This window comes from Squalius cephalus (assembly GCF_949319135.1).
Source record: "Squalius cephalus genome assembly, chromosome: 6".
NCBI lineage: Eukaryota > Metazoa > Chordata > Actinopteri > Cypriniformes > Leuciscidae > Squalius > Squalius cephalus.
The window spans coordinates 37,941,978-37,969,439 of NC_137127.1; the positions used below are offsets into that span (position 1 = coordinate 37,941,978).

A 27,462-nucleotide genomic window follows, 5' to 3' on the forward strand; every position below is an offset into this window, starting at 1 on the left:
ATAAATAAATAAATAAAAATAGCCAGCAAAAGGATCTGTGTACGAGACGTGCTGTCATGACAACGGATGTCATTTGCTACGGCAGCACCTGTAAGAGTCTTTTCTTCATGGTCGAGTTGTCCAAAGTTACTTGTTATTGTCTTAATTTCCTCATATGTTTCGTCAGAATAAGCAGTATGATGTCTGTGGATGTGCTCGTAGCGTGTGATGTGCTGCAGGACCACGTTGATCAGCTGTCAGTGTTAGGAAACATAACGTTACGCCTGGGAGCGGAGACTGTGAGTAACGTTAACATCCTCACTAACGTTATAGGAATCTCAGAATTGTTTTCTGTTTTCAGAAACACAATTTGTAATGTTACTACTGCGTAATTTGTTTCGTCATCAGCTATTGTTAAATTGATTTGTTATGTTTACCAGCGCAAAAAGAAAGAAAGAAAAAAAGAAAAAAGAAACAGAAAAAAAAACAGCCTACCTTCCCTCTGAGACCCAGAATTTATTTATTTTTAATTTAGTTTTTTTTTTTTTTTTCATTTTTTTTTTCATGTCATCACATTGTTTAGAGCATGAGAAACAAATGGTAAAATCATAAAATATTCATATGTTATGCTATGTCATCTGTAGTGGATACCAGGACTCAAGGACAATGGGATTTTTTTTTAAACCAAAATTTGTTGTTAGTTGTTGAATAGTATATGTTATGAAACATATATGTTATAACATATATGTTATGAAAGATATGACCAGAATGAATTGATACACCATTTTACTTTATGCAATATGTGGGTAAAATATACATAAATTAGCCTAATATTCCCATTCAATGCAATGAATGTATACACTGTATCTAATTTGCACATTAATGTGTTCTTGGAGCAACATTTAATGAAAAAGAAGTGTAATAATTGGAGTAATAATTACATTTTAATAATAATATCTAATATATCATAGGAATATTTAGCCTATGTATAATTTAATTCCATATTCACTTGTTGTGTCTCCCAAAATGCCTGATAAACATGGTTTAGGCTAAGTCCTGATGTCCTCTACAGTGGACATGTAGGAAACCAATGCCCTGTTCTGTAACAGAAAGTCATTTTTTTATTTGAAACCCCATAACGTTTTCCTGAGATGTTGGTTTATGAAATACAATTTGAAAAGCAGTCTGATTTAAATTATAATTACAATATAGGCCTATTATCATATTTCCATAAGAGTGCCACATTTGATCACTAAATTAATATCAGACATTTTTAAAGACCAAGGAGAAGTTGTTTTCATGGTGAAACCTCCAAACATTTGGTGTCTCTGAAAATCCCTGAATGTGCTCTTTACAGGACACCCAGGTTGTGACATGTGACATGTATGGTGTCAGAGAAATTCACTAAAATAAGTGTGTAAAAAAAGTCTATTCCTGGGTCCCAGGAGGTTAAGGATACAACAGCTTGTCGCTGGGCAGTACCCTTAAAGGGGCATTTGTATCTTATTTACTCAAAAAAGTCATAGTAGTAACTTAAAAGTACATATTACTACTCTAAGGTACTAAAACGCACCTTTTAGGGGTTTAAGGAACAAAGTTGCTGCCCCAGTTGAAGCTGTTGTACCCCATACAGTTACTAAATTGCATATTTTATTTAGTTTATTCAGTTTACCTATATTTTGGATGGACTGCACCAATTAGGATTAAATTAAGCAGTTTAAGGCTAATCAAGGATTTACTGACCAAGGTGTTATTTTAATTTGTGTTGTGTTAAAACAGATTATTAACAAATCACAGGACTAAAATTGTAACCTGTTGTACAGAAAAACCAAGACACATTAAAGTTATTCTTGAAAATGTAGGCCCCATGGCCTCAACAAGGCTCTTGGACTATGAGGGATCCTTGGCACTCCTCTTACTGTCTTACCCTGTCAATATGAAGACCCACATTGCTCTTATAACTATTCTTATAATCCATCCTGTCTAAAATTATATTTATTGTATAATTGTATCTGTGGATTGTGCATTACATGCATTGTTTCGGTTACCATATATGGTGGTTTGCTTATTGGATAATTGTCAGGGTCTACTCTGCGGAGTGTGTTAAGTGTGGTAATTGTAAGTTTTCCTATATTGTGTTTGGTTGCTTGATGGCCTGGTGTTCACAGGCAGGTCACATAGCATGGGCCACATCATGTGCCACAGGTGTGTGTGTGTGTGTGTGTGTGTGTGTGTGTGTGTGTGTGTGTGTGTGTTTTGGTGATGTATAATTTTTGTTTTGCGTGACGACAAGGGTGCAGGATGTAGTTGTGCAGAACAGGTTTTTAAAAAGACTATAAACCTTTGCTCTTAATAAATGCTCTTATTAAATTGTTAAAATGTAGTATTTTACATGGTTTTCTTTTATTTAGTTTACCTTGGATCTTAAATAACACATGCCAGGGTCCGAAATTAATGGCTTGTGGCAAAAATGTCAGCAAATTAACAAAAAATGCCCCCAAAATGAATGTTATGGGGCAAAAATACCCCAAAAAGGAGTTGCTTTTTATATTCATAACACTATATTTAAGTAATATCACACAAACAGGGCTGCTTTTCCCCAAAATATCTGCACAGTCCAATTGTGTTACTGTTTTTAATATTTCTATAAATATAGTTAATATTAGGTAACCTAAAAATTAAAACACAATAGTTCTGATCAAAGCCACATCAGAACCATTTCTGAGCAACATCTTTCTTTGCTAAATGAATCAAAGTTGTGGGGTGTGTTTCACTTGACACACACCTGCAAACTTTCTTAAGCCCTTCCCCTCGGCAGAATCCCCGTCACCATTTTGAAGTGCGTTTATAAGTGGACTAGGGAAGTTCATGTGGACAGACCCTCGACCCCTCTTTTTTGACCAAGGGTTTGAGTCTACTCATGTACACTTCAGGCAGCTCAATATACCACAATGCAACACAATTGTGATGTCAAAGCAAATTGCACTTAATTTACCCTTGCCCCACACATGTTTGGTGGTGTGGTTGCTAGCCAACACGCACAAAGAAGATGACTCAGAGTAGAAAAAGTCTCTGGTTACCTAATGTAACCTTGGTTCCCTGAGAGGAGCGAACGAGACATTGTGTCAGTATAGCTGACGCTATGGGGAAACACCTTTTTTCAGAGAATACTGAAGACCTATGAAATCTATCAGGCAAGAATAAGGCCGTGCTGAACGTCATTCCCTCAGAATCTTTGGACTGAAGCATTGTGTAGCTGGCAAAGTCTCTGATCTTTGTAACACGCTATCTTACGCAATGTCTCGTTCCCTCCTCCCAGGGAACCGAGGTTGCGTTAGGTAACCAGAGATGTTCGCTTTTGAATTTAGTTCACTCGACATTGCATCAGTAGCTGACGCTATGGGGATCTTATAAAATCCTGCCGTGCTAATAGTGAGGGTCCAGCTCAGCTGCAAGCACTGACTTTTGTTAAAAAGTGCTTCATGCAACAAAATACTTAATTGCACAAGCATTAGACTGCTGCAAACACATCGCAGATTAATAAGAAGGCGCACTCACCGCCATCCTTGATTTAAGCATATACTCACAAATTCAGGCCCATCTGGGAATAAACTGTTGACTGCTGACTGTTATCCTGCAGGCCTTAGATGGCAATATAGGCTGCAACTTCCAAGGAAGATGGTGCAAGATAAGCAACTCTTGTCTAATTTAGAATGCATGTCTGACTGAACTGGCTCTGACCAGTGGAGAGAACATCATCAAGCGAGATCACATTATGAGCTTTGGGGACTCCAATGCATGAGCTCTTTTGAGAGAGAAAGAGAAAAGAAAGGGAGAAATCCATCTGCTCACTCACCATAGCTTAAAGGGTAACTAAACCCCTGGTCAGAGCCTGACTCAACCCACTGGCAATATTTGAAAAATGCTGGAAAAATGGGCAGACCCCAGCGGAGATAGAGGGGACGAACCGAGGGCGGGGCTGAGTGGGGGGGCGTGCACCTGAGACCCGCAGTGACGGATTAATTGACAGCTGCTGTCAGACTCTAAAATGGTGAGTGACTCATAGGGTCGCAAGACGACATAAAGTACATGCATCTGATGAGTTTTATCGAGTTGATGTCAATAGCGAGCGCTCTCTGTAGGCATATACATATTTTGCCGTTATGTGGAAAAAATCCAGCAAAATGCGCCGGCGCGTTTGTCGACCCCAGTGGATTAACTTTAGCCTAACCATAAATTGTGACTATATATATGATCACTTACATCAAGACGCCGCTGCAATGGTGGAGTCCATGCAGGAGGAGCAGCGTTTGGCACTGCGTCACTTTTCAGCGTGAGCTGTGTGGAGAAGCCCATTTCCACCTCTATTGCGTTGGAGAAGCAATCCCGCGTAAAATTCAAGTTGCACACTTGAGCTCCACTGGTGCCTAATTTCCAAGTCTGCTGGAAAGCTATGTAGTCCAGCAGTGCTGTTGCAACCAGCAACACTACACCTACGTACCCTCCTGACCACTGTACTAAATACAGATAAATCTACGCTAACTTAAAACTATCCTAACTGATGCAATACTATGCGTGGTAGCTCGTACCAAGGGAGGGCGTGGTGAGCTGGAACCTGCTTACGTCACGCAGCACCGCAAACATCCAATAGGAAAACTGAACTGCAGTAGCCACCGTTCAACCTGAAGAGGGCAGCACTCAGACGTTTTTACACCATATATTGTAGAATTAAAACACTTTATACCCAAATGTCAAAAAAGTTACTTGAATCAATGAACAGCACTAATAAAGCCCCATTCTTAGAGATCATTAACTAAAAAAAGTTGGTTTAGGGTTTAGTTATCTTTAAAGCTAACTTTAAAGCTCCACATTGGATTTCCAAGACCCTAGCTCATGAAGCACCTCAGCAACCAGAATACTAGAGTGATGGAGGGTGGCTGATTATCCTCCTTTTCTTTAAAGAAAATTCTTGAGCAAAGCACTTTAATTTTAAAATGATTATTGTGGCCAATTTGATGAGCAGGTAATTCCCATGCACTTGATACACTTATCATGCATGTGCATGTCCTGTAATAAAACGAGGACACAGCGGCAAACACTTATGAAATGCCATCTTGTTTCAACATAAGAAAAAGGAGCTTACTCAACATGGGTTGCTGAAACTCAATATCCAATAATTTATTCAAATCAAAAAGCACAGGCTAGATAAATCTTAGGAGTGATGGTTCATTCTTTTGAGTCACTGCTGATGTGGTGCCTGGGAGACCAGCACTTGCACCATCAGCCAATATGTTTCTATACAATCCTCAGACAATCATCTCCTGAGGGATGTTTCCATAGCGTCAGCTACTGATCCAGCAATTAGGCATTAAGATATTGTAAACTTTAACATCATGAATTTCTGTAAAGTTGCTTTGAAACAATATGTAGCCTATTGTGAAAAGGGCTATGCAAATAAAAATTAATTTGACTTGAAATAGGGCTGTCACGATTAGGTGTCACTTGATTCTGATGTCACTGCTGCACTGTCACATGTGGATCCCACACGCGTCCCATTTTCTCACAACTCTTAACGTTCATTTAAGACTTTATTTAACTAATTTAAGACTTCCGACGATCCGAGATTGATGGTAAAAATTTGTTTTTTACACAGCACCCCTGCTCTCGCCAGAAGCACCCCAGGGTGCCGCGTCACCCCGCTGGGAAACGCTGGTCTATATAGGCTGATAAAAAAATAAAAATAAAAAGCCTGTAATTAAGACCTTAACATTGACTTACCTGTCGAGAAGAAAGCAGGCAACTTCAGCGTCTCTTTTGAAAGCTTTCTCCTGCATTAGCTATCCCGACATTATAATAACCCTTGTTTTTGTAATCTCCGATCACGTTTCCTTTTACGGTCTTATTGTGGACTTTTTCGACGAAGAGGACTCGTTATCCTGTGACTTAACCGTGCAGTGCAGCCTTTTAAACTTGCCGGGGCAGTGACAAAAGCGCCTCTCACTGCTCTGCTCCGTTTCTGCTGGTTTCAGTCACGTGACGCGGGCTCTGAACAAAAACGCGTTGTGGAAACGCGTTGGCCTAGTACTTTTTGTCCCTCTCTGCTATTATAGTTTTTCAAGATGGCGGAACTACATGGAAGCCTCCGTGGACTTACCCGTCCCATGTATATAAAGATAATAAATTCTTCGTTTACGAGGATAAGTCAGATCATTGGCAGAGGTATTTGTACACCATTGAGGACATATTTATGAATAAAAATATTGATTTTAGATAATAAAATACCTAAAAAGTTACTTATTGTCCCTTTAATGAATGCAGAATTTAAAACACCAACCAGGAGAGGATTAAGTAATCAACGCAAGAAAAAAAAATATATTTATATTAATTAACTTTTGAGTCGCTGAGAAACTTAACATTGACAGTAATTTTGATATTTCTGAAAAAAAGATAAAAATCATTTGACAGTATTCTGCACAAGGTTCAAATGACAAACTCACATCAGATAGGCTATAACTTTGAGCTTTTCCAGTTAAGATTGAAGCTCCAAAACTCAACAAATAAAGAACCAACTTTGCAAAACTGGTGAGGAGAACCAATAAGAATAACTTCATTACAACAGTATTATTGAGGTACAGAAATGGAATACAATAAGCAAATGTAAAATAACACAGAATATTCTTAAATTACATATAATTTATAATTACAGTCACTATGTAATCAAAATGGACAATTATTGTTTTTTTAATGGAATACTGCAGAATTTATTATAATGATTTATCTGGGGTTCATTATTATTATTATTACTATTATTATTATTATTATTATTATTGTTTTTTAATTCATGTGGACTAACCAGAGCTTCCTGTACTGTGTCCCTACACTGGCTTGGCTCCTCTCCCTCCTTCCCTCCCTCCCACATTGCTTCTGCTGTAATGGCAACCCCCCTGTTTGTCTTTCCTCTCTTATCAACTAGGCTTTCGTCTGCTTTATCCTCACTTGTGGAAGCTCGTTCAGTCACAGTTGTATTGTGGTCAGGGGTACTCATTTTGTAACTAAAACTTGCCGAGTTGGACCTTAGCCTACTACTGCTGGGCACTGGCTGCATGTCTGTGTTGTACGTCATCACGCAAGTAGCCAATTGTGTTCTGCTCTTTCTGCCAGCTGTGCCCTAAACGTCAGTCAGTGACAAATGCTGTATATTGAAATATCGGAAATGTGTTTAAAAATCATATCAACGTTATTGAAAAAAAAACAATCGCGATATATATTGTTGAATCAATGTCCAGCCTGTCACGTGTCAGTGTATGTTTGGACTTTCGGATTGTGTTTTGATTTGTTCCTGTTTTCCTTTGTTCTGTTCCCGAGCCTGAGTCTGTTCCCGAGCCTGAGTCTGTTCCAGAACCTGTGTCTGTTCCTGAACTCCCTCTCCCACCACCTACCATCATAATTTCCTCATCCACGCCTCTGCTGCTTCCTGTCAGCCCCTCAGTTTACCCTTATTCCACCTTCTGTGATGTAGGGTCGCCGCGGGTCTGCCAGTCTCCAGCTCCATCATGGTCGTTGGATGCCCGGTCTCCGTCTCCGGCCTCCGCGACCAGGACTCCACCTCGGCCCGTCGGTCCATTAGCTCTACCTTGGCTCCCACCTCCCTCATCTCCACCGTGGTCCATCAGTCCACCAGCTCCGCCGGGCTCCCTCGTCCCTCCGGCTCCACCTTGGTCGTTCGTCGGTCTGCCCTCGCCTCGGGACTACACTCCTCTGGCTTTGCCTCGTCCCTTCGTCCCTCTGGCTCCATTGGGCTCCTCACTCCCTCCAGCTCCACCTTGGTCCTCTGTCGCTCCAGCTCCACAGCGGCCTTCTGGATCCCCGCCTGCGCCTCGGTCGCCAGAGCCGTCGGCAACGCTATGTCCCTCGGGATCCTCAGCATCGCCTTGGCTCGTCGGCTCTCCGGCTTCATCCGGGTATCCTCTTCCACCTGCTCCGCCTCTGTCAGTCGGCCCCCTGGAGTCGCCTACCCTGCCTCCACCATGGCTCCTCCCTCCGTTTGCTCCGCCCTGGTCGCCTGCTCCTCCCTGGCTGCCTGCACAGCCTGCTCTGCCCTGGCCGCCTGCACTGTCTGCTCCACCCTGGCCTTTTGTCTGCCCTTCACCTGCTCTTCATCCTCCTCCCGAGCCCCCTCCCTCCTTTCGCAGTTGGTCTATCCTGTTTCCCTTTGTTCTTTTCCGCCACTCCTTCGTTTCCATGGTTACTGTCATTATCAGTTCAGTTGTATCACCTCACTGTAAAGAGGTTGCTGTAAATTTTACAGTAACTTACTGGCAGCTGGATGCCAGTAAGTTACTGTAAAATGTTTTACAGTAATATTACTGTATTTTCACTTACAGTATACTGTACCATTTACTGTAATTGCATTTACAGTATTATTACCGTATTTTCATTTACAGTATTAGTATTGAGTTTTTTTTTTTTTTTTTATCATCATTTAAATTTTCTTTTTTTAATTTATGTTTACCCCACCCCCCAAAAAATCACAATAACTCACAAACATTTGTCCTTATAATATTCTTTTTAATCGTTGAACATTTTGTTTTAGAAGTACAAATTACAAATCTTGACCTTTAGGAGCCACTAGCTGAAGAAAAAAAAAGGCAACATCTCCAAAGTCCATAGAATTAATCTCCTGGTGACCATTTGTATCTGTAGCATGGCAAAAACGTACACACACTGAAAAGCAAAACAGGCCTTAAAACAATAAAATACAGTCAAAGTCAGTGTTGTGTTGTTACATTTCAGTAATTTTGCCAGTCAAAGTTGACAAGCTCTCTGATGAGAAACACTGAGGGTTTCAGGCTGATGCTTTTCTTTGGACCTTTCCAGATTTCCATCTGATCTGTGCCTTTGGTGTTTGGTGCCATCAGGGTTGACTCTCAGAATGAACCTGCAAACACAAGCAGGGAAAAATATATAATTTTTTCAGACCGGTGTTGGCAGAATTTTCCCTAACCCTCAAACTTGATGCTGCATGTACTTTGGCGTTAATAAAAGCACTATATCTGATTCTGAATCCACTTACAGTAGTGGTGGGGGAAAAATCGATTCTGTTCAGTGTCGCGATATTTTGCGCACGCAATTATATTGATACAGTAGCGCAAAGTATTCCAATATAGGTTATAAGGCTGTGACGGTGGCAGTTTTTTTACCACTGCGGTGGTAATGGACCAACTACCTGCAGTGGTTGGGGGGTTATTATGAAAATTGAAATAAAAAAATGTAGTTTATTCGAGCAAAAAAGTCTTTATTTGAGCAATTCCGTCAAAGAAGCAACACAAAGCCTGTAAAGCATTCAAATACATATCAGTAAATATTAGAAACTTACATAATAGAAAAGTTAAATCTATATAAAAAAAAAAAAACAACTTTCGTTTAATACTTCCACACAAAGACACGTGATTCCACATGAAGCCATACCGCTCTGTGCTTTGAGAGGGATGACACGAGGAGGAAAGAGACCATCGATCTATTTTCTGATATCTTCATGTTTTCTACTTGTTGTAAAAGGTATGAAAAGTGAATTTAATTTTCCACAAGGGCAAGACATTTAAGCTATGTTTGAAATCGCGCTGCCAAAGACAGCGAAACTAAAAATCAAATAAACTTGACGCGCCGTACATGTCTAATAACAAGCAAAAACTGTGTTGAAATGAATCTGACGTGCAAGTAAAAATGTAGGCTATCTGTCCTACAACGTTTTTCTACTTTACCACAGTAAAGAATGTGAATGTAATAGGCCTAAATAAAAGCGAACCAAGGAAGAAACGTTTATAATCCCCTTCGAAAATCGAGACGTAAGTGAAGATTTTGGGAAAAAAACAAGGTATTACATGCAGGGATGAGTCACAATTTTTGGATATTCGATTAGTTTATTTAATTATAGAATTATAGTATATCGAATAGGTTGTGTAATTATTCTCTAAAATAAAATATCCATGTTTTTGGTGCTAATGCGGTGGTGACGCGTTCATATAATTACGTTCTGTAATAAGGTCCTGTGTCCTGAATGTTCAAGGACAAAGTTTTTGCACTACCCTCCAGTAAATGTGTAGAAGATGTTCACAGATTTAATGTGACATTTGAAGTGAGTTGAGCAGTCTTATTTTTTGTAATGTCTTTGAATAATATGGGGGACATGAATCGCAATTTATCGCAGAATCGAATCGCAATACTTGCTGTATCGCAATGTTAGGAAGCGCAATAATATTGAATTGTGGCCCAAATATCGCAATACTATCGAATCATCAAATTTTTGCCAATTTCCACCCCTAACCTACAGGGATGGTATTACCCCATAATAAATTACATTTAAATCATTAAATCTTCATTCTTTTTCAATACATTCACAGGAATGCTTAGATTTCCAGGGAATGGATAATTTAAATTAAACTTAATACAATGTAAGTTGCTTTGGATAAAAGTGACTTCCAAATGCATGCATGTAAATGTAATGTAATGTAAAAAAAATATATATATATATATATTTTGGTTTACCTGATTCTGCATTCGACAAAATAGACAGCTAATGCTGAAGAGTCGTCTGTTAGCAGTTGTAACTGGATGATGATTCTGCCCTTCATTGTCAGCATCCATGTTTTTGCTTTGAGAACAGACTCTCCTGAAACAGACAAAGTCAGAGCAGCCTTTTAGTGTTATAGTTTACAGAAAAAAACTAAAATACAATAACAGAACTTATTACTAACAACAATAACATGTGGGGTGAAGATGAGGTAAGATATAATGTTGTATGGTGTTTATAGTTTTTAATCAATTAAACAACATTAAAAATATTAGTTAGCAAAACTTTGCTATATTGATAATGGTATATTGCTAACCCTTTCCTCCTTCTCCTCTTCCTCCTCCAACGTCAACCCGTTCTGTGTATTAGTGGAGAGCGTCAGCAGTGATGTACAGTCCGGAGGGAATGGCCGCTGCAAATTCAAAATAAAGAACAGAAAATAACATGTTTGCCTGCTTAACTAATGAATACTTCAGCTAATTTAGTTGATGTCATCTTACTCACCTGTAGATGTTATCACCATTACGAAGGCAATCACAAAAAAGACTCCAAAATACACCTCCGACATTTCAGACGACATAATTCAGACCACAAACTTGAAAATAAAACAAAAGATGAAATTAACAACGGTGTTGGATAAAGGGTTAGTTTACTCAAAATTGTAAATTGTCACCATTTACTCACCCTCAACTTGTTCATAACTTCCATTAAATTATTTAATGTGCTGTATACAAAAGAAGATATTTTAAAGAACATGAGCAACCAAACAGTTACTGGTCCCCATTGACATCCAAAGTATTTTTTTCAATTATAGAAGTCCATGCGGACCAGCCACTATTTAACAACATTATTCAAAATATCTTATTTTATGTTCAGACGAAAGAACTTCATGCAGGTTTAGAATACGTTGTGGGCGAGTAAATGATGACATACATAATTTTCTGTTTAAGGTGTACTACGTTATCCCTTTAACTTAGTTTTACTCAGTATTTACGTTGTACATCTGCCAAAAAGTTGTGAAAGAGGAGACAGAACATACCAAAGTTATTATGCTTCTCTGTTTAATAAGTTTACTTCGGCTAATTTAGGTGAAGTTGACCATAACGTTACATACCAGTTGATGTTATCACAATGAAAAGGCTCCAACACACTCCATCGTTGCAGATGGCATTATCCAGATCAAAAACCTGAAAATAAATCATATAGGCCTACGTGAAAATATTGTTTAAAACCCGCACTTTAACAAGGGTTTCGTCTATCTCACTTTACCTCAGTATTTCACGTTGAGTTCGCTGTTAGCTCGGTTAACGTTACCGATGACTCCGCCCGCCTGATGAGCTAACTTGCGTTAAAGAGGCAGAGGAACACACAACCATTATTTTTTATAGTTTTAACTAAAGAATATTTCGGCTAATATAGGTGAACTTAACTTACTCACCAGTTAATATTATCACCGTGACAGCGACCCGGCCGACAGTCAGGAAAAAAGACAGTAATAAAGGCACCAAAAAAACATTCTGACGACAGTCAGGAAAAAAAGGCACTAAAACCATTCAGACGAAAACAAAACGATACATCATGTTTGTTTGCTGTTAACATAAGTAAAAACATTTGAAAATGTTTGTTTTACATAAAATAGAAATTATATACTAACCTTTTTGGTGAGTTACATGATCTTTTATCCGTGCATTAACTGCCACTTCACCCCTCAAAAAAACACTTGAAAAGAAATCCCTCTTGCCATTGGTCAGTTTTTCGCGGGCAAGTTCACTACTGTAAATTGATTTACAGTAGTGAAGAATTACAGTAGTGACCCTATATTTTCCCATAATCCTTTGCTGTTTACAGTAACATACTGTATACATATTTTACAGTATCTTACTGTACATATTACAGTAAAATACTGTTCAAATTACAGAAATCCGTTACAGTGCTGTTTAATCATCATCGTCATCTGTATCACCTGTGTTCTGTTAATCTGTGTTTGTATTTAGGTTCTGTCTGTTCTGTCAATCTTGGTCCGATCTTAGTTATATTTAGTGTTTGTTGCTACTTGTTCTGCCGTCCTGTGTTTAATTACCAATAAACCTTCGTTTTGGAATTATATCCTTGTCTCCGTCTGCCTTCCTGCAACCACCCATGACACAGCCCTAGTTGTAAATGCTGTTTTATGTGCATGCTGGTCTAAATACATATGTTTTATATAATACAATGTATACAGGGCTTGACATTAACTTTTTTGCTCACCACCCACTGTGGCTAGTGGTTTTCCAAAGTTACTAGCCACTCAGTATTTTCACTGGCCATAATTCTGACATCGATACCATGGGGAAAACTGCCATATAGATATTTTTTTATATTATCTCGTAATTTGGCAGCAGGAATATAAGGCTGCTGTCACTTTATGCTGTTACACATGCATTTCTCAACTTTGTTTATGTTCACTTAAAACATACCTAACTGATTGTGTTTATGTGAATAGTCGTCAAGACCAGCATTTTGACAGTGAAAACGAACTCAAGATGGCTTTATGTGCGTGCACTTTGGGTGTGAGCACAAAATCTTGCGGGAATGAGTAAAATTATGCGTAATATGCATAATCCCACGCCGAAATTCAAGCCCTGTAACACCAACAATATTCATTCGGACCAAATAAGTGAGTGAGTAAGGGGAGGCGGGTTTGTGTGTCAACTCACTGTCAGAGAGATGAGAGATCGAGAAAGCGCAGCTGGTATCGTGTATCTATTTAGCAGAAAATTAGTTTTGGAAGCATTTCAGTATTGATATTAGTGTTGTCGCGATACTGGAATTTCCAACTTCGATACCTTGAAAAATATTGATTTTCGATACCACAGGGAAAACTGCCATTATACCATCATACAGATCATTTAATATCTCATAACCTTTTGATAATTTTGGTAATTTTGTTGCAATAGCTTATACACAGAACAGGGAGGCTTTTTTCTATTTATTTGAATCATGAAACCAAAAAAAAAAAAAAAAAAAAAATCAACAAGTAAACAGTCAGTAATAAAATAAGACAAATAAACAAATTGCAAACAATAGCTCAAATAAATACAATAGAATAAATAGACACATGAAATAAATATGGCTTTAAGTTTTTCAGGTGGGTCTAACAGTATATCCAGGTAAGAAATACTACAGAAATGAAAGTAAATGTTAAATGTTGAATAACAGATAACTTGATTGTAAAAATTAAATACAGATTAATGCTTACAATTAAAGTCAAGAGCAGCGACCAAATTTTCCCTTTGTCTTTTGTTCTTTGATTAACATGACAGACATCAGCAGGTTTATTAGGCTGCTGTCACTTTAAAAGCTTAAGCATGGATCCAATATACTGTTATACCACATGCATTTTCAAATCTGACTATATTTACCTGAATACTAGGCAAGACGGACATGTTAACATAATTTTGTATGTATTTGACCATTTAAAAACTCGAAAAATACCGTAAAACTTCAAATAATAGCCCGGGCTTTTATTTTCCCAAATCGCCGAACTGCACCGGCTTGTATTTGAGACAGGCGTCTATAAGAGACAGGCCTTTAATTCAGTGTTGATGTTGTTCATTGAGTGTAGCACATCCATAGAATTTAGGCTGACAGACAGAAAGCATGACAGTAAGAGTTAACCACATTATATTACGTTTTATTTATAATTCGAATGTGTTTAACAAATCAGTTAATGTAAGAATTACATTATATTGCGTCGTGTCACGTCTAGGACAACTCGAGGTAACGATATCACACACCGGTCGCGCACTTGCTCAGTTTATGGCCAGCAATATTTTTATGTTTAAGGACATTATGGAGTTAATATAATGTCTGTACTGTACTATGTTATGATGATTGTACAATTAAATACAATCGTAGCTAAGTCTGCAGTCTGAACACTTTACCTCAGAGCGTCCGTTAACTGAATAGATAATATCATAATACCTCGAGTTGTCATTGACGCAGCGTGGCGCTTCTCGTCTTGTGTGCGAGATTATTGGCAGCATAAAAAAAACCATTCATTACTATCATCTTCACCGCGATACACCTCAACTACAAGTTCATTGGCGAATTCCTCCTCGTCGCTCCCGTCCACTTCTCCCTCTCCGCCTTGCTTGCACTAACAGCTCCCGCCCAGATGCGCACGGCTCTCTTGCGTGCGCAATCTGCACCATAGAACTGGTTTAAAAAGATGATCTGACAGGTTTTAGAAGATTAAATACAACCGAAACAAAAAAACCGACCAGGCCTCTATTTGAGACCGGCGTTTATTTACCCAAACCTGTCGTCACACCGGGCGTTTAAAAGAGACAGGCGTCTATTTGGGACTCGGCTATTATTTGAAGTTTTACGGTAAATCAATTTACTAATTGAGAGCTGTTTGAGGGCTGAGGGCTGTTTGAGCTGTCCCTCTAAAACCAATCCAAAGCGGCAGCAGACAGTGGTTTGACTGAGACAATTCCATGCTAGTCTCAAGTCCGTGGCCTGGGGAAGGCCAGAGCCATAGAGAGAAAGAGTTGCGACACTCTTTGATGTCGCCGCTATGGCTGTCACGTGGTTCATGTAAGCCCCAATAGTTCTAAAACATACGCTGGCTGTCATGCTCTTCTATGGGACAGACAGCAGCGATTGCATTATTGAACGGTAAATATAAAATAAAACACACACCCAAGTACTTTTTCAGCTGTTATTGCATTATTGCATTTTGTTAATGTCAGTTTTGCATTTGGAGATAAGTTTTAGGCTATATTTTTGGAGGGAAAAGCTCAGTGTTCATGTTCGCATGGGTAGTAGCACTGGCTTTAGCGGCTCTAACTTAACTTTTCCATATCATTCATCTAATGATGGACATCTCATGATATTTATTTTAGCACAACTGGGCTGTATTAGGCTATTGATTCCCGTGATTTTGCTTATAAATTTTGATTCAGCCATTAGCCTACCTTCGTGATCACGCAAAGAGGTCTGCCGTGGCGGTCCGTTCAGAGTTCACTTAAATATTTTTTATTAAACAATGACAGACAACAAAAATGTGTGCTTGTGTGGGTGTGTGTGAACAAGAAAAACAAAAACCAGGGGCAGGTGATCCACAGGACTGGTGATCCCATAACAATCCTAGAGGTCCAGCATTGTTCTCACAAGCCACTTCACTCAAGACAATAAAACATAATGAAAAGTTAGTATATCCCAAAAAATTTAATTAAATAAAAGTTGCTATAAAGGTGGTAGTGATTCATTACCGAACTCTTACTGTCACAGCTGACGAAGTCGCACTAGCTAGCAGGCAGTGCTTGAAAATTGGTTGAAACAACCAACATAAAATATAAATAATTACGCTGTGCATATACAAATGAAGACCAGTATAAGCATCGCAAAGGGCCTCTGATACAACATAGACAGTTGACAAATCAAAAGAGGTCGATATTTCAGCAACTTAACTCTAGAACAACTCGACGCGCAGCAATGTAAGTGAATGGTGTCCAACGCCAAAATGACAGTGTTTAGAACTATTCCGATCTTCAAATCCCGGAAGTAGGCGGTTAAAAGCGCCGCCATTATTTACAACGGAGGTCTATGGGAGTGTCGCAACTCTTTCTCTCTATGGCTCTGGGGAAGGCTAAGCCTCGCCCAGCCCAACACATGCTCCACCTATGATTATTTATATTCATTTATTGTTCTTATTCTGTTGTGATTTATTTTTGTGTGTTTAAATGAAACTGTTGGCTGACAATAAATCACAATTAAACTAATCTAAATTGTCAAATTATTTTGATCCCATGTATTTTAAAAATAAAAAAGAGTATAGGCATTGGTCCACCCTACTTCACCAAGGTCCACTCACTTTAAAATGTCTGGCCTCGTCACTGGTTTAAAGTAGCAACAAATCAAAATTGTGTTTACAATTTTTAAACAACAAAGTTTTTAAAGTTGCAACAGAATTGTTAGATACATTTTGAATTAGATTTCAACTTAATATTTTTGATGCAACCCTTGTTGTTCCCTTGTTTGTATCCCCCATTTAACTTGTCTGTAAATAATTTTCTCTATTTGTTCATGGTTAGACTTTTTATAATAGTTCTATAATTAAGTGACTGGACAAATTTGACAATAAATGTCCAGGTCACATTTTACCCCATAGATAATAAAGTAATTTAATATATCACAATTACAGTAAGCAATACTGCAACTATTGGTGGTAAAATGTGTTAAATTGTCATTAAAATAATTTATTTATTATTTATTTATTTTGACCTAGACATGTTCTTGAGATGTTTCATGAGATTTACCCAACTTATTGCACATTTATTAGACAGTTCGCCTCGTGTAATTTGAAGTCAAGTGTATTGATTAAGTACAAAATACTTAATAAGAGTTCCTTGTATGGTTTTATTGCCAGCTCACCACACAATAGTTATAGAACCTTATTGTCCGCATGCAATCATTGCTGTTTTATCTCCCAATCATGTTTTTCTCTGTATCACTCTGTATTTAGCAGCAAAGGACCGAACTGCAACGAAAAACAGCTCGACTGATGGCTGGGAGCAGTTTGTCTGATTTTACAGGAAAATTACACAAATCCCAAAAGCAAATAAGTATTCAGGAGAGTCTACTTACTCATGACAACCTGGCCAAAGTGCAGAGAGACAGGTATGCGTGCACACTTCTCTAAAGTATAGATCTAAATGTTATAGGGATGCATTATATGTAATTTTATAGTTTTAGCTGTAGTTTTTAATTTAAAGTTAAAAATTGTATATTTATTTACTTTTACTGAAAATGTATATATGTATCATTGTATATTTCTTTACTGATTTAAAAATTTCTTAATGTTTCATAAACCATTTCAACATCATCTTTATTTCAACTCCCATAGGCAGTTTATGTCAGACGTGTTAAATGAGTTAATGGTCGAGCTGCAGAAGAAAAACTCTTTTCAAAGTCTCTTGTCAGCAGTAGGAGAGGACCGGAAGAAGAAAGTCCAACTTCTGGACATTATAAACAGGTCTTAACATGAACTGACAAATTATTTACCCCAAAATATCATGTACTGTACTTTGTAGCCTCAAACAGTGAACATAAACACATTTTACACAAACTGTAGGGAGGAAGAGGGTCGTCTCAAGATTAAAGCACTGCAAAAACAGTTACTTGACATTCACAAGGAACAAACAGAGGAGTGCGAGGTAATCATCTGTGTCATTTTGCATAGAACGTTTTTTTAATTAATTCATATTTATTTGACTTGAACACTGTTAACATAATATTCCTGATTTTACTGTGCATATTTCGCTGGTGTTTGTAAAGCATGAAGTGTGCTTAACTTTCATGGCAACAAAAGCTATGTTTCCATCCACCTATTTTTAATGCACATTTTGGGATATTGTATCAAAAACTGCTGGATGATAATAATACTATACTAAAAATGCGCATAAGTCATGCTGCTGCTGCTGCTGCATACTGTATGTAATATACATTAATTAACCAGTCATAGCAGATCTATACAGGTGGAGCTGGGAAAGGTGGAGGGTTTCTGAAAGCGCGATGCAGACTGCTAACAGCAACACTACCGATATTTGTTTGAATGTTGAGCCGCAGCTCATTGGCCACTGATGCAACAATAACCAATCAGCTGTGATTTGTAGATAATGATGTACTCGCTACTAGGGCTGCACAATTAATCACACTGAAACCGTACGCGATTTGGCAAAGGCTGCGATTATTTTATGTGCAGCTTGTCAGTGCAGTGCAGCTGGTCGGTAGTAAATGCTGCTCCATCTGAACACCAGAGGGCGCTCTCATGCAGACATGCCAAATATGCCCTGCCACAGAAGTAGATAACGCCTGTCATTCCAGGAAATCCCTATCACTGTAGCTGAATAAACAGGAGATTGAAATGCTTTGATTGATTAAACATGACCAATAAACACACAACTGCCTTATTCTGTGTAAGAAGCCACATCATCTCACAGAAGAATGCTCAACTGTCATTATGAAGTGAGTTCGGAGTAAAAGCATGTTATTAAAGGTTGTCTTTTGTTGGACAAGAGGTTATTAAATGCTTCTCATGTTTGGAAAGCTGTTTGACGCTTGTTGCTTTTTCAAATGCACCTTATAAGTGATTCAAACTCACAGTGCTTTCAAGATGGAGCAGTGTTTACAGAGCCGTACATCAATGACAAGCTGCGCATTCAAAATAATCGCAGCCTTTGCGATTTCAAAATTGCGATAAGCCATCTCGTTTAAGTGCGATTACATGAAAATTGCAATTAATGCAGCCCTACTCGCTACCAAATGAATTAGACCTATAAGCCTGCGCCATCTAGAGTTCCAAACCAGAACTAGGTAATTCTGTCATGACAACTCTTGGGAGATTGGTATAGTAAATAATAGAGATTGGCATGGTAATGGAAATGACAATGTTAGTGTATTTGGTTTTGGTAGAATAGATCTGCTACGTTGCTGCAGAGCAAGTACCAGGACTTGTTACTGCCAATACATTCACAGACATTGCTGTGAGCATGCTGCTGCTGCTGCTGCTGCATTATGTAACATACATGAATTAACCCCCAACAAATCAGGAAACAACAGAAAATGGCCGAGCCCCCTTCAACACAAACATCCAAACAGATCTTTTACATGTTTTACAACCAATACCAATAAGCTGTGGGTAACAGCTTAAAGAAGACTATTGCTATACATTTGTAAAGCATTTTTTTTTACCCTACACAGTTGCACAGGATAATGAGAGAAATAGACAATACAAGTAATAAACACATGATGTTGAGTGAGAAAACAAGCCTCTGCATCAGCATATATGCATATATCTGCACAATGATGACATAGACAGGAGACAGGAAGGGATGGGAAAAAACACCCCCAAAGACAGCAGATCTATCGGCAAGCAATATGTACGTTTTTTTTTTTTTTTTTTTATGTGACAGCATGTTTTACTATCTTTGTGTGCCTTGGCTACCTTGCCGACTGGCTTAACACTAGTGACCTAAGGCTATGCGTGCCTTGGCTACCTTGCAGACCAGCTTAGCACTAGTGACTTAACGCTATGTGTGTCTTGGCTGCCTTGCCGACCTGCTTAACATTATATAAATGCATGCTATGTGTTCTTGTGAACAATAGATATAAAGATGGACAAGCTGATAGAGATAGGAACCCAGCAACCACCTGAGCAAGTATCATCAATAAGTCATTTGATAATGATTACAAAACCCTCATGGTCTTATTTGATAAATGAAAAGCCAATTGGAGTGATAATGTATGACATAACGCTGCATCAACATGTTAAGCCTAGCTAATGAAAACATTACCCTTGAAATAACATAAATGAATGTGTTGTCAGTAAACCTTTGCAGCTAAATCTATGAACGCTGTTTAAAGCACAAATGCTTATATCACTTTAACTGTTTTCATATCCATGCTAACACATATAAAACAGCGATGACATACAATAGTATGTCAGCAATACTGCTGTTGCATACAGTAAACACTGCTGCTATATGCTTCAGTGATTCACTCGTGCAAATGTTAACATAAAGCTAGTTTAAAACTTGTAAAGATGGCTCCATTTAGGAATTAATAACTGGACCACACAATATGCACAGAGATGTGGAATAAAACATCAATCATTTATCTTAGATGTTGATTCCAGATGCGTTCTGAAAGCGTGCTGCAGACTGCTAAAAGCAACACTACCGGTATTTGTTTGAATGTTGAGCCGCAGCTCATTGGCCGCTGATGCAACAACAACCAATCAGCTTTGCTATGTAGATAATGATGTGATCGCTACCAAATGAGTTGGACCTATCAGCCTGCGCCATCTAGAGTTTCATGCCATAACTAGGTAATGATATTTAGTGCCAGTTTATCAGAAAGCAAATGTTTCATGCAATATTCCAATTTTGCACATTAGTTAAATTCACAACCTTTGGATGGAAACATAGCTAATGTCACAATGCAAAGAATCCTAATTGTTGACAAAAGTACTGCGTCATCTTTACTTTTGAACTTTGGTCTAAAATGTTGGACAAATACACATGTGGCTTGCAGTCTGGCTGAAAAAAAACAATTTTCTTCCCAGAGGCTTGAGGAGTTGTTGGACTACCTGAGGGTGCAGGCACAGAACATGAGGGTGAGGACAAACCGACAAGAGAAATTTGTGAAGAGCTGTGCCGAACAGCTAGTCTGCCAAGGGCTGAAACTCAACAGTCACAAGGAGAAAAAACTGGAAGATGAAGTTCAGGTGTGTGTTTGACAACTTGTTCTGCAACTTCTATGTTGCATCATTTTGTGTAACTTTTTAACAAATAAAGTCCATTCAGGAACAATGGCGTTTTTATTTTATTTTAACTGCCACTGCCATTTTGGTCATTTTTACATCAATACGGTCAAGTGACAGAAGTCAGGATTTTTTATAAATTAACAAGTTTATAATTAAAATTCCAATAATTCTGATACCCAAACATACTGTAAAACCCACATACCATCATATTTTGATTTACAACTTCCACTTTTGGTTGCACTCTCAGATGCTGCAAGAGAAAACTGAGGAGGAAAAGAATGTTCACATGGAGATGGAGATCTTCCTAAAAAGACAACATGCAGTAAGTGAAGCACAACTTAATTTTATGTAACGTAATTCATAAAGCTTTGTAAAACAAACTAGATTTGTACTTGCAGGGATGTGCACCTCTGATTGTACCCCAATTGGTATAGAGTAGGGTGTCAAGTCTTGCTCCTGGAGGGCCACTGTCCTGCAGAGTTTAGCTCCAAGCCTAATCAAGTAAATCAAGATCTTCAGGATATTCCCCTGTCAATGCGAGTCATACATAATTGAAAAAGCGATGATGGCAAATAACGTCAACTCAGGTGGACACCAACTGTGACCACATTAATCTTTTCAATGGCGCAATGGAGGACGAAGGCTCAACTCAATGTATTGATATTTTTAAAGATGTGGTGGAAAGCAAAAGCTTGTATTGTAATTTCCTCCGCATCCATTGCAAATCGCGCCATTTTTACTTCCTTTCTGGATCAGTATGTCTACCTTGGGTTGTTTCACCTAGTATATGGTGTAAATGCAGATCACTTTTCACTTTTAAAAGATGATGTAAGCTGGTCATCAAACAAATCCAAAATAGTCAACAAATTGGAATTGGGCATCAAGACCAGCAGTGTAAATGCAGTCTTAGTGTCATTTGAACTATGTTGGTTCAACATTATAGGACTGCTGTTAATGACGTCATGCACATGTGATGGAATAATAACTTCTGCTATTTAATTCAAGATGGCAATTCATGTCTATTTTTGTTCCATTTGCCCTCTCTGATAAGGCCCCCTGAAATCATCCTAACCTTCCCCTTGTTATTGTGCTTCTGATAACGAGTAACTATGCTTCTAACCACAGAGGAGTGTGGAGTGTCGAACTGTGGTATTTTCTTTACTTTACGAAAAACATAACATTTTGTTTTTGTTATTAGTGTACACAAATAAAAGAAGACATTTAACTGTTTTAAATGATGTTTAATGTGACAGTGAAAACATGGCAGATGTAATAAGTCAGAATTTCATCCAAACTAACCATATCGTTGAAATATGTTGTTAACGACAGAACTTGCAACCATTGTTGGCTAATGATGCTTTTGGGAAACGCACCCCAGAATGTTAAGAATTTCCATGCTGCTCACCACTGAAACTTTGGTAATGAAGCTGATTGACTAAATTGTCTTGTTGGTTGTGCTTGGAGTTCTGTTTGTAAGCACTTTAATTAAGCCTATTCTGATACAAATACACCAGGATTAATTGCTGTCACTGAACTGTTTGTGCCTAAAAGAACTTAGGGGAAAAGTTCCAGTTTTGGATCCAGCGGTATGAAAAAGACATGGAGGAGAAGGAGCAAGAGATCACTGCTCTAAAGAATAAAAGAAACAACAGCCAGGCACGAATTCAAGAGCTGTCCAAAAAGGTGTTTATATGAAAAGCATTTGTGTTACATGTTAACTGTAACCTGATTTGCATTCCTTTTAAAATTCCTTTTGAGAGAGTCAGTATTAATAAGCTGCAAAAAACTTTTTATACCTCAGTGCAGAGACATGCAAGAGGTTATCATTGAGGACAGGATGGAGAAGGAATGTTTGCGTTCACAGCTGGAGAAAGAGCAAAAGGAAAGAGATGCAGCAACTAAGGTAACGTATAGCTTAATTCTAGGAAAAGTAGGTAAAAGGATAATGGCTATAGAAGATGTATCATTTTATTAAGTCATTACTTTTGAAGCAGATAATGCTGTTACCAAATCTGGTATTTTCGGGGCTTAATGGAACTGATACCTATATGCACTTTGTGTTTGGTGTTTTTTTTCAGCAACTTCATTCAATATTTTGTCAATTGAGTCAATTTTGTGCAATTTTGAGTATCATTCAGAATTTAAATGAGAATTCCAATTTAATCCCTGAATTTGAGTTTAATTTGAATTGAGGTATAAGCATAGTCTGGCTATTACCAGACCAAGCTCAATCTTTTAAGATTGAACATTGGTCTGGGGAGTCTGCTCTGTATTTTCTACTGCACAAGAGGCGTGATCAACGGGCATAGTTCAATTGACTCTGTACGCAATTGGATAGTCTTTCAACCAATCAGACCAACGATCCGGGTGACGTACTTTGCAGAGTGAAGCGAAAACTCCAGGCAGGAAATGTGTAACCAAACGTGTTGATCAGCGGTTTGCAGAAGCAGCAATTGAATCGAGCGATTTTTGCAGGTTGTGCAAAAAAACATGAAAGTTAGTAGTATTTACACCCACTCGAGCAAGTTGTTTGCTAAAAAGAAGCCATTGAGCATCGTTGAGAGGTTAAAAGGAATTGGACAGAGCCGTAATGGCTCTGGAATTGGATTGGATTTGTAACCATGTAACCATAGTGACTATAGAGTGGTGGGAAACTAAAACAAAGGGAACATGTGAAGATAAACAAACTAAAAGACCATGAAAATGAACTTAACAGAACATAACTGTGAAAGTGTGTGTGTGTGTGTGTGAGTGTGTGTGAGAGAGAGAGAGAGAGAGAGAGAGAGAGAGAGAGAGAGAGAGAGAGAGAGAGAAAAAATTTATAAATAAATAATAAACTAAATTATATAGGTAGAATTTTAAAAGTTCAATCATTTTTATTTAAATAAATAATTTTCCAGAATGCAGTAATTTATCTGAATATTAACTGATCAAAAAAAAAAAAAAAAAAAGTGGTAGATATTTTGTGGTGCTTTATGTCAAAATTACAGTCAGTTTTGATAGCTGTAAATTTTAAATCTTAGTTTTGATAGCTGTAAATTTTAACAGCATTGAAAAAAAAAAGTATTTAACACAATAATTAGGCATAATTAGTCTAAATTTTATTATTTGTCTAGTCTCAAAACTTGTGTTAAGGCCTATTCACACCAAGAACAAAAACTCTACCGATAACTATTTTGATAACCATATTAGCATCCACCTCATTGGACAATAAATAAACTATTCAGTTATGTTCTAATTACATAATGCCACGCTTGTGTAGTTGTAGCACCATCCAAAACATGCACAGGTAAAATAAAGACAATGAATCTTTAATGAACACAGAGATTACTCAGGATACCAATTAAACACAATCTACACATAAATAATGATAATAACCTACAGGGAACCAAACAAAACAGGGAGTATATATGCATGTACATTTATAACAGTACTCCATATGTAACAATACTCCTCCCTTCCCAGAAGGTCTGTCCTTGTGCCATAACTTAGTAGTCCAACAGTAGAGGGAGGGAGGGTTTTTTTGAGGAGGGGGCAGAACTGCGACGGATAGGACCCTGGATTAGCTGTCAGAGAGTGATTCCATGGCGAAACCGAAGGAGGGAGGGGCCAAGGTGTAGCACTGATGGATGGTCCAGGTGGATCCTGGGAACCTACTGATGGAGGCTAAGCTGGAAGACATAGAGACCCAGGCGGAAGGGGAGGAAGGGTAAGGTGCAGTTGGAGGCCTGGAAACCATGTTGGAGCTGAGGAAAAGCAGAGCCGGGGTGGAGCCGATGTGCTGACAGGTTAATGTGGATTCATGGGCCTGAAGGCCCGAGGTGAAGCTTGAGCCAGAGTCGGAGGGCTGGAGAGCTTGTGGAGAGGGTGGAGCCGAGGAGCGACACCAGCGTAGACAGCAGTTCCAGGAGGGTCAAGACCAGGGAGTCGGGCAGGACTGACTGGGACACAGTAGCTAGGAGATTGGGCGGGGACATCGGAGGAAGGACTCCGGGTATAATCGGAACATCTAAACAGCCGGACAGGACCAGCAGAGAAGAAGAGAATTCGAGGATGGGGACTAGGGTGGGACCTGGATCTTTGGATCATCCAGAATTTCAAAATAAAAGTCAAAATAACAAAACCTAACCATAACACATAATTGCAGCACACACTTTAAAGTATGGAAGTATTTTGATTGGCTTTTCAATGTTTTCCTAGTTTACAAACTGTTAGTTTACAAACAAACATTTAGACCAGGGTTTCTCAAACTCAGTCCTGGAGGGCCACTGTCCTGCACAGTTTAGCTCCAACCCTGATCAAACACCAGGACCGAGTTTGAGAAACCCTAATGAAATCTTTTTTTTTATTATTGTGCTAATTATTTCCTTACATCAGTAAAGTATTTTTCTATTTTTATTATTTCCTATTTTTGACACTCATATTGCAGCTCATTTTTAAGGCTTTCTTTTTTCTTTTTCTTTTTTTATTCTGAATTCAGTCCAATCCTTTTGTGCTAAGTATGGATAGTAAATTTCATGTCAGCACATTAAGCTGTTGGCATGTTACACAACAATGCTTTGAACATTTCAAAAAGCATTTATACTTCAATCAGAAAACTACTACTACTACTAATAATAATGATAATAATAATAATGAAGAAAAAAAAACGTAGCTACAATAGTTGCATACTCACTTTTGGAGCTAGGCAAAAACAGAATCGTCCACACATTTGCAATATGTGTAAGAAAATTTTAAAACATAGGTATGTCTAATCCCTAATATACTTAATTATCTTTTGTTTCATGTATCTCTTTTCAGATCCAAGCCTGGTGGCGGGGGACTCTCGTACGCAGAGGACTGGGTTCACCTAAGAAAGCAACCAAATCCAAGTCTAAAGGTGGCAAAAAAGGCAAAAATAAGAAGAAATAATGACTGTCACAATATACATTTAAACAAACAATAGACAATTAAAGTCATTGCCAGAGCATCAGCAGAGTGACAGTTTGATGATCAAAAATGTAATTTTAAGATTTTTACATCATGTTCTGGGAGACGGTTTATGAGAGGAGGGGATACTAACCGGATTATAGGTGAAAACTAACACTAAAAGGTCACTCATGTTAGTACAAACAGTTAGAGAGATGTGGGTTTAAAATAAAAAAAATCTCTTTATTAAGAAGACAAACAATGAAAATAAAATTGATGAAATTATCTGGAACCTGTAAAATGGTGTGAGATGGACTTCTTTATAGAAAAGAAAAAGAGGATCAAATCAGGATTACAATGAGAGGGTCAGACTAGTTAAGGACACAAAGGGTGCAGCATGATGCTAGTTGAATGATGATAGTACTTGAATCAAGGCCAGCCTTATTATGAGCTTGGCCCACTCTAGCAAACAAACCGTGCCCCAGTATGCTCAGTTTTATCACCTACTGTTGCATCTCACACACAGTCTAAGATACTCTAAAAGTATTGTGAATATTGTGCATGCACACTGACCTGATACATGGAATTCCATTCTAAATTCTCAATGTTCTGCATTTAGTGCTACACAGCAACTTGTCGCATTACACAGCTACTTGCCACATAAGTAAATAATTAGACATGAAATACTGATCTGAATCGAAATATTTTATTAGCTCTTTAAACACAAAGCTTCCACAGAGAAAGCAGTTGCTAGCAAGCGGCAAGTCCAAACTAGATGGACATGTAAGGGATACGGTACTCTCATGCCACTTATTACACAATATTTCACCACATGAATAAATTATGGGGATAAGAGATATTGATTTGAGAAGAAATCGTTTTAAAATAATTCCTGTTTGTTATCTTATAATCCATTACAGTTTACAAAACAATCGTCACAAAATGGCAGTAGCTACATTTGTATGAAATGAGAGAGCAAGTATGCAATACCGGATGACATAATTAAATAACTGTAAACAAAATAATGATTTGAGTTTTAATATTTTATTAGCTAACCAAAACGCAAAACTTCCACAAGGAAAAAACGTTCCTAGCAAGTGTAAAGCGCCGACTTTAGTTATCCGGATGAGCCTGTGTAATCAGTTGTTACAGTTTTTACACCCGCCACCAAACATACAACACAATACACCACATGCACCATTAGGGGTGCTATAGTGTCCCTCTGCAGCCACCCACCACAACCCTGTCAAGGGGGCCAACTAATTGTTTCTGACTTCAGGTGGTTTCCTGGGGGGGTTCCCTAGCACTAGACTACCTTATGGCCCTATGGTATGCACGTGAAAGTGTCATTGTAACCCATTCTGATCAGCAGGTAACCCACCATGTCTGACTAAATTTGCGGTTTCGACTCAAATTCCTACTATGAAACTCATCCGCAATCTCGTGAGGAGCTGAAGAGAAAACATTCAATTGTGAGTTTCCGAAACATGTTACTGCTCGTGAAGAACAGATAAGCGGCATTAGCTGATATGACGTCACAAAGTAATATGCGTTAGCATGACATCACCGTTTTCACAAATTCACATTTGTGTGACTGCACTGTACCATTAACATGAAAACAATATTTGGAATCTTTGGTTTCCTTTCGAATGGGAACTCGCGCTGCGTCCTCTAGAGGGCTCCACCTCAAGGA

At 38.3% G+C, this 27,462-nt stretch overlaps 1 protein-coding gene across 3 annotated transcripts; it reads left to right on the plus strand.

Moving 5' to 3' along the window:
- Nucleotides 1-34: 34 nt before the first annotated feature.
- Nucleotides 35-26,268, plus strand: drc9 (dynein regulatory complex subunit 9). Of its 3 annotated transcripts, XM_079874917.1 has the most exons (10): nt 35-90; nt 167-278; nt 17,061-17,215; nt 17,442-17,570; nt 17,670-17,751; nt 20,661-20,822; nt 21,109-21,183; nt 22,413-22,544; nt 22,663-22,764; nt 25,662-26,268. In XM_079874917.1, the coding sequence occupies exons 2-10, from the start codon at nt 177-179 to the stop codon at nt 25,770-25,772; spliced, it is 1,050 nt and encodes a 349-aa protein (XP_079731043.1). In that variant the 5' UTR covers nt 35-90; nt 167-176; the 3' UTR covers nt 25,773-26,268. The 3 variants fall into 3 exon arrangements, with proteins under 3 accessions (XP_079731043.1, XP_079731042.1, XP_079731041.1); XM_079874916.1 differs by having other exon boundaries at nt 66-278; nt 17,064-17,215; XM_079874915.1 differs by having other exon boundaries at nt 67-278.
- Nucleotides 26,269-27,462: the final 1,194 nt, after the last annotated feature.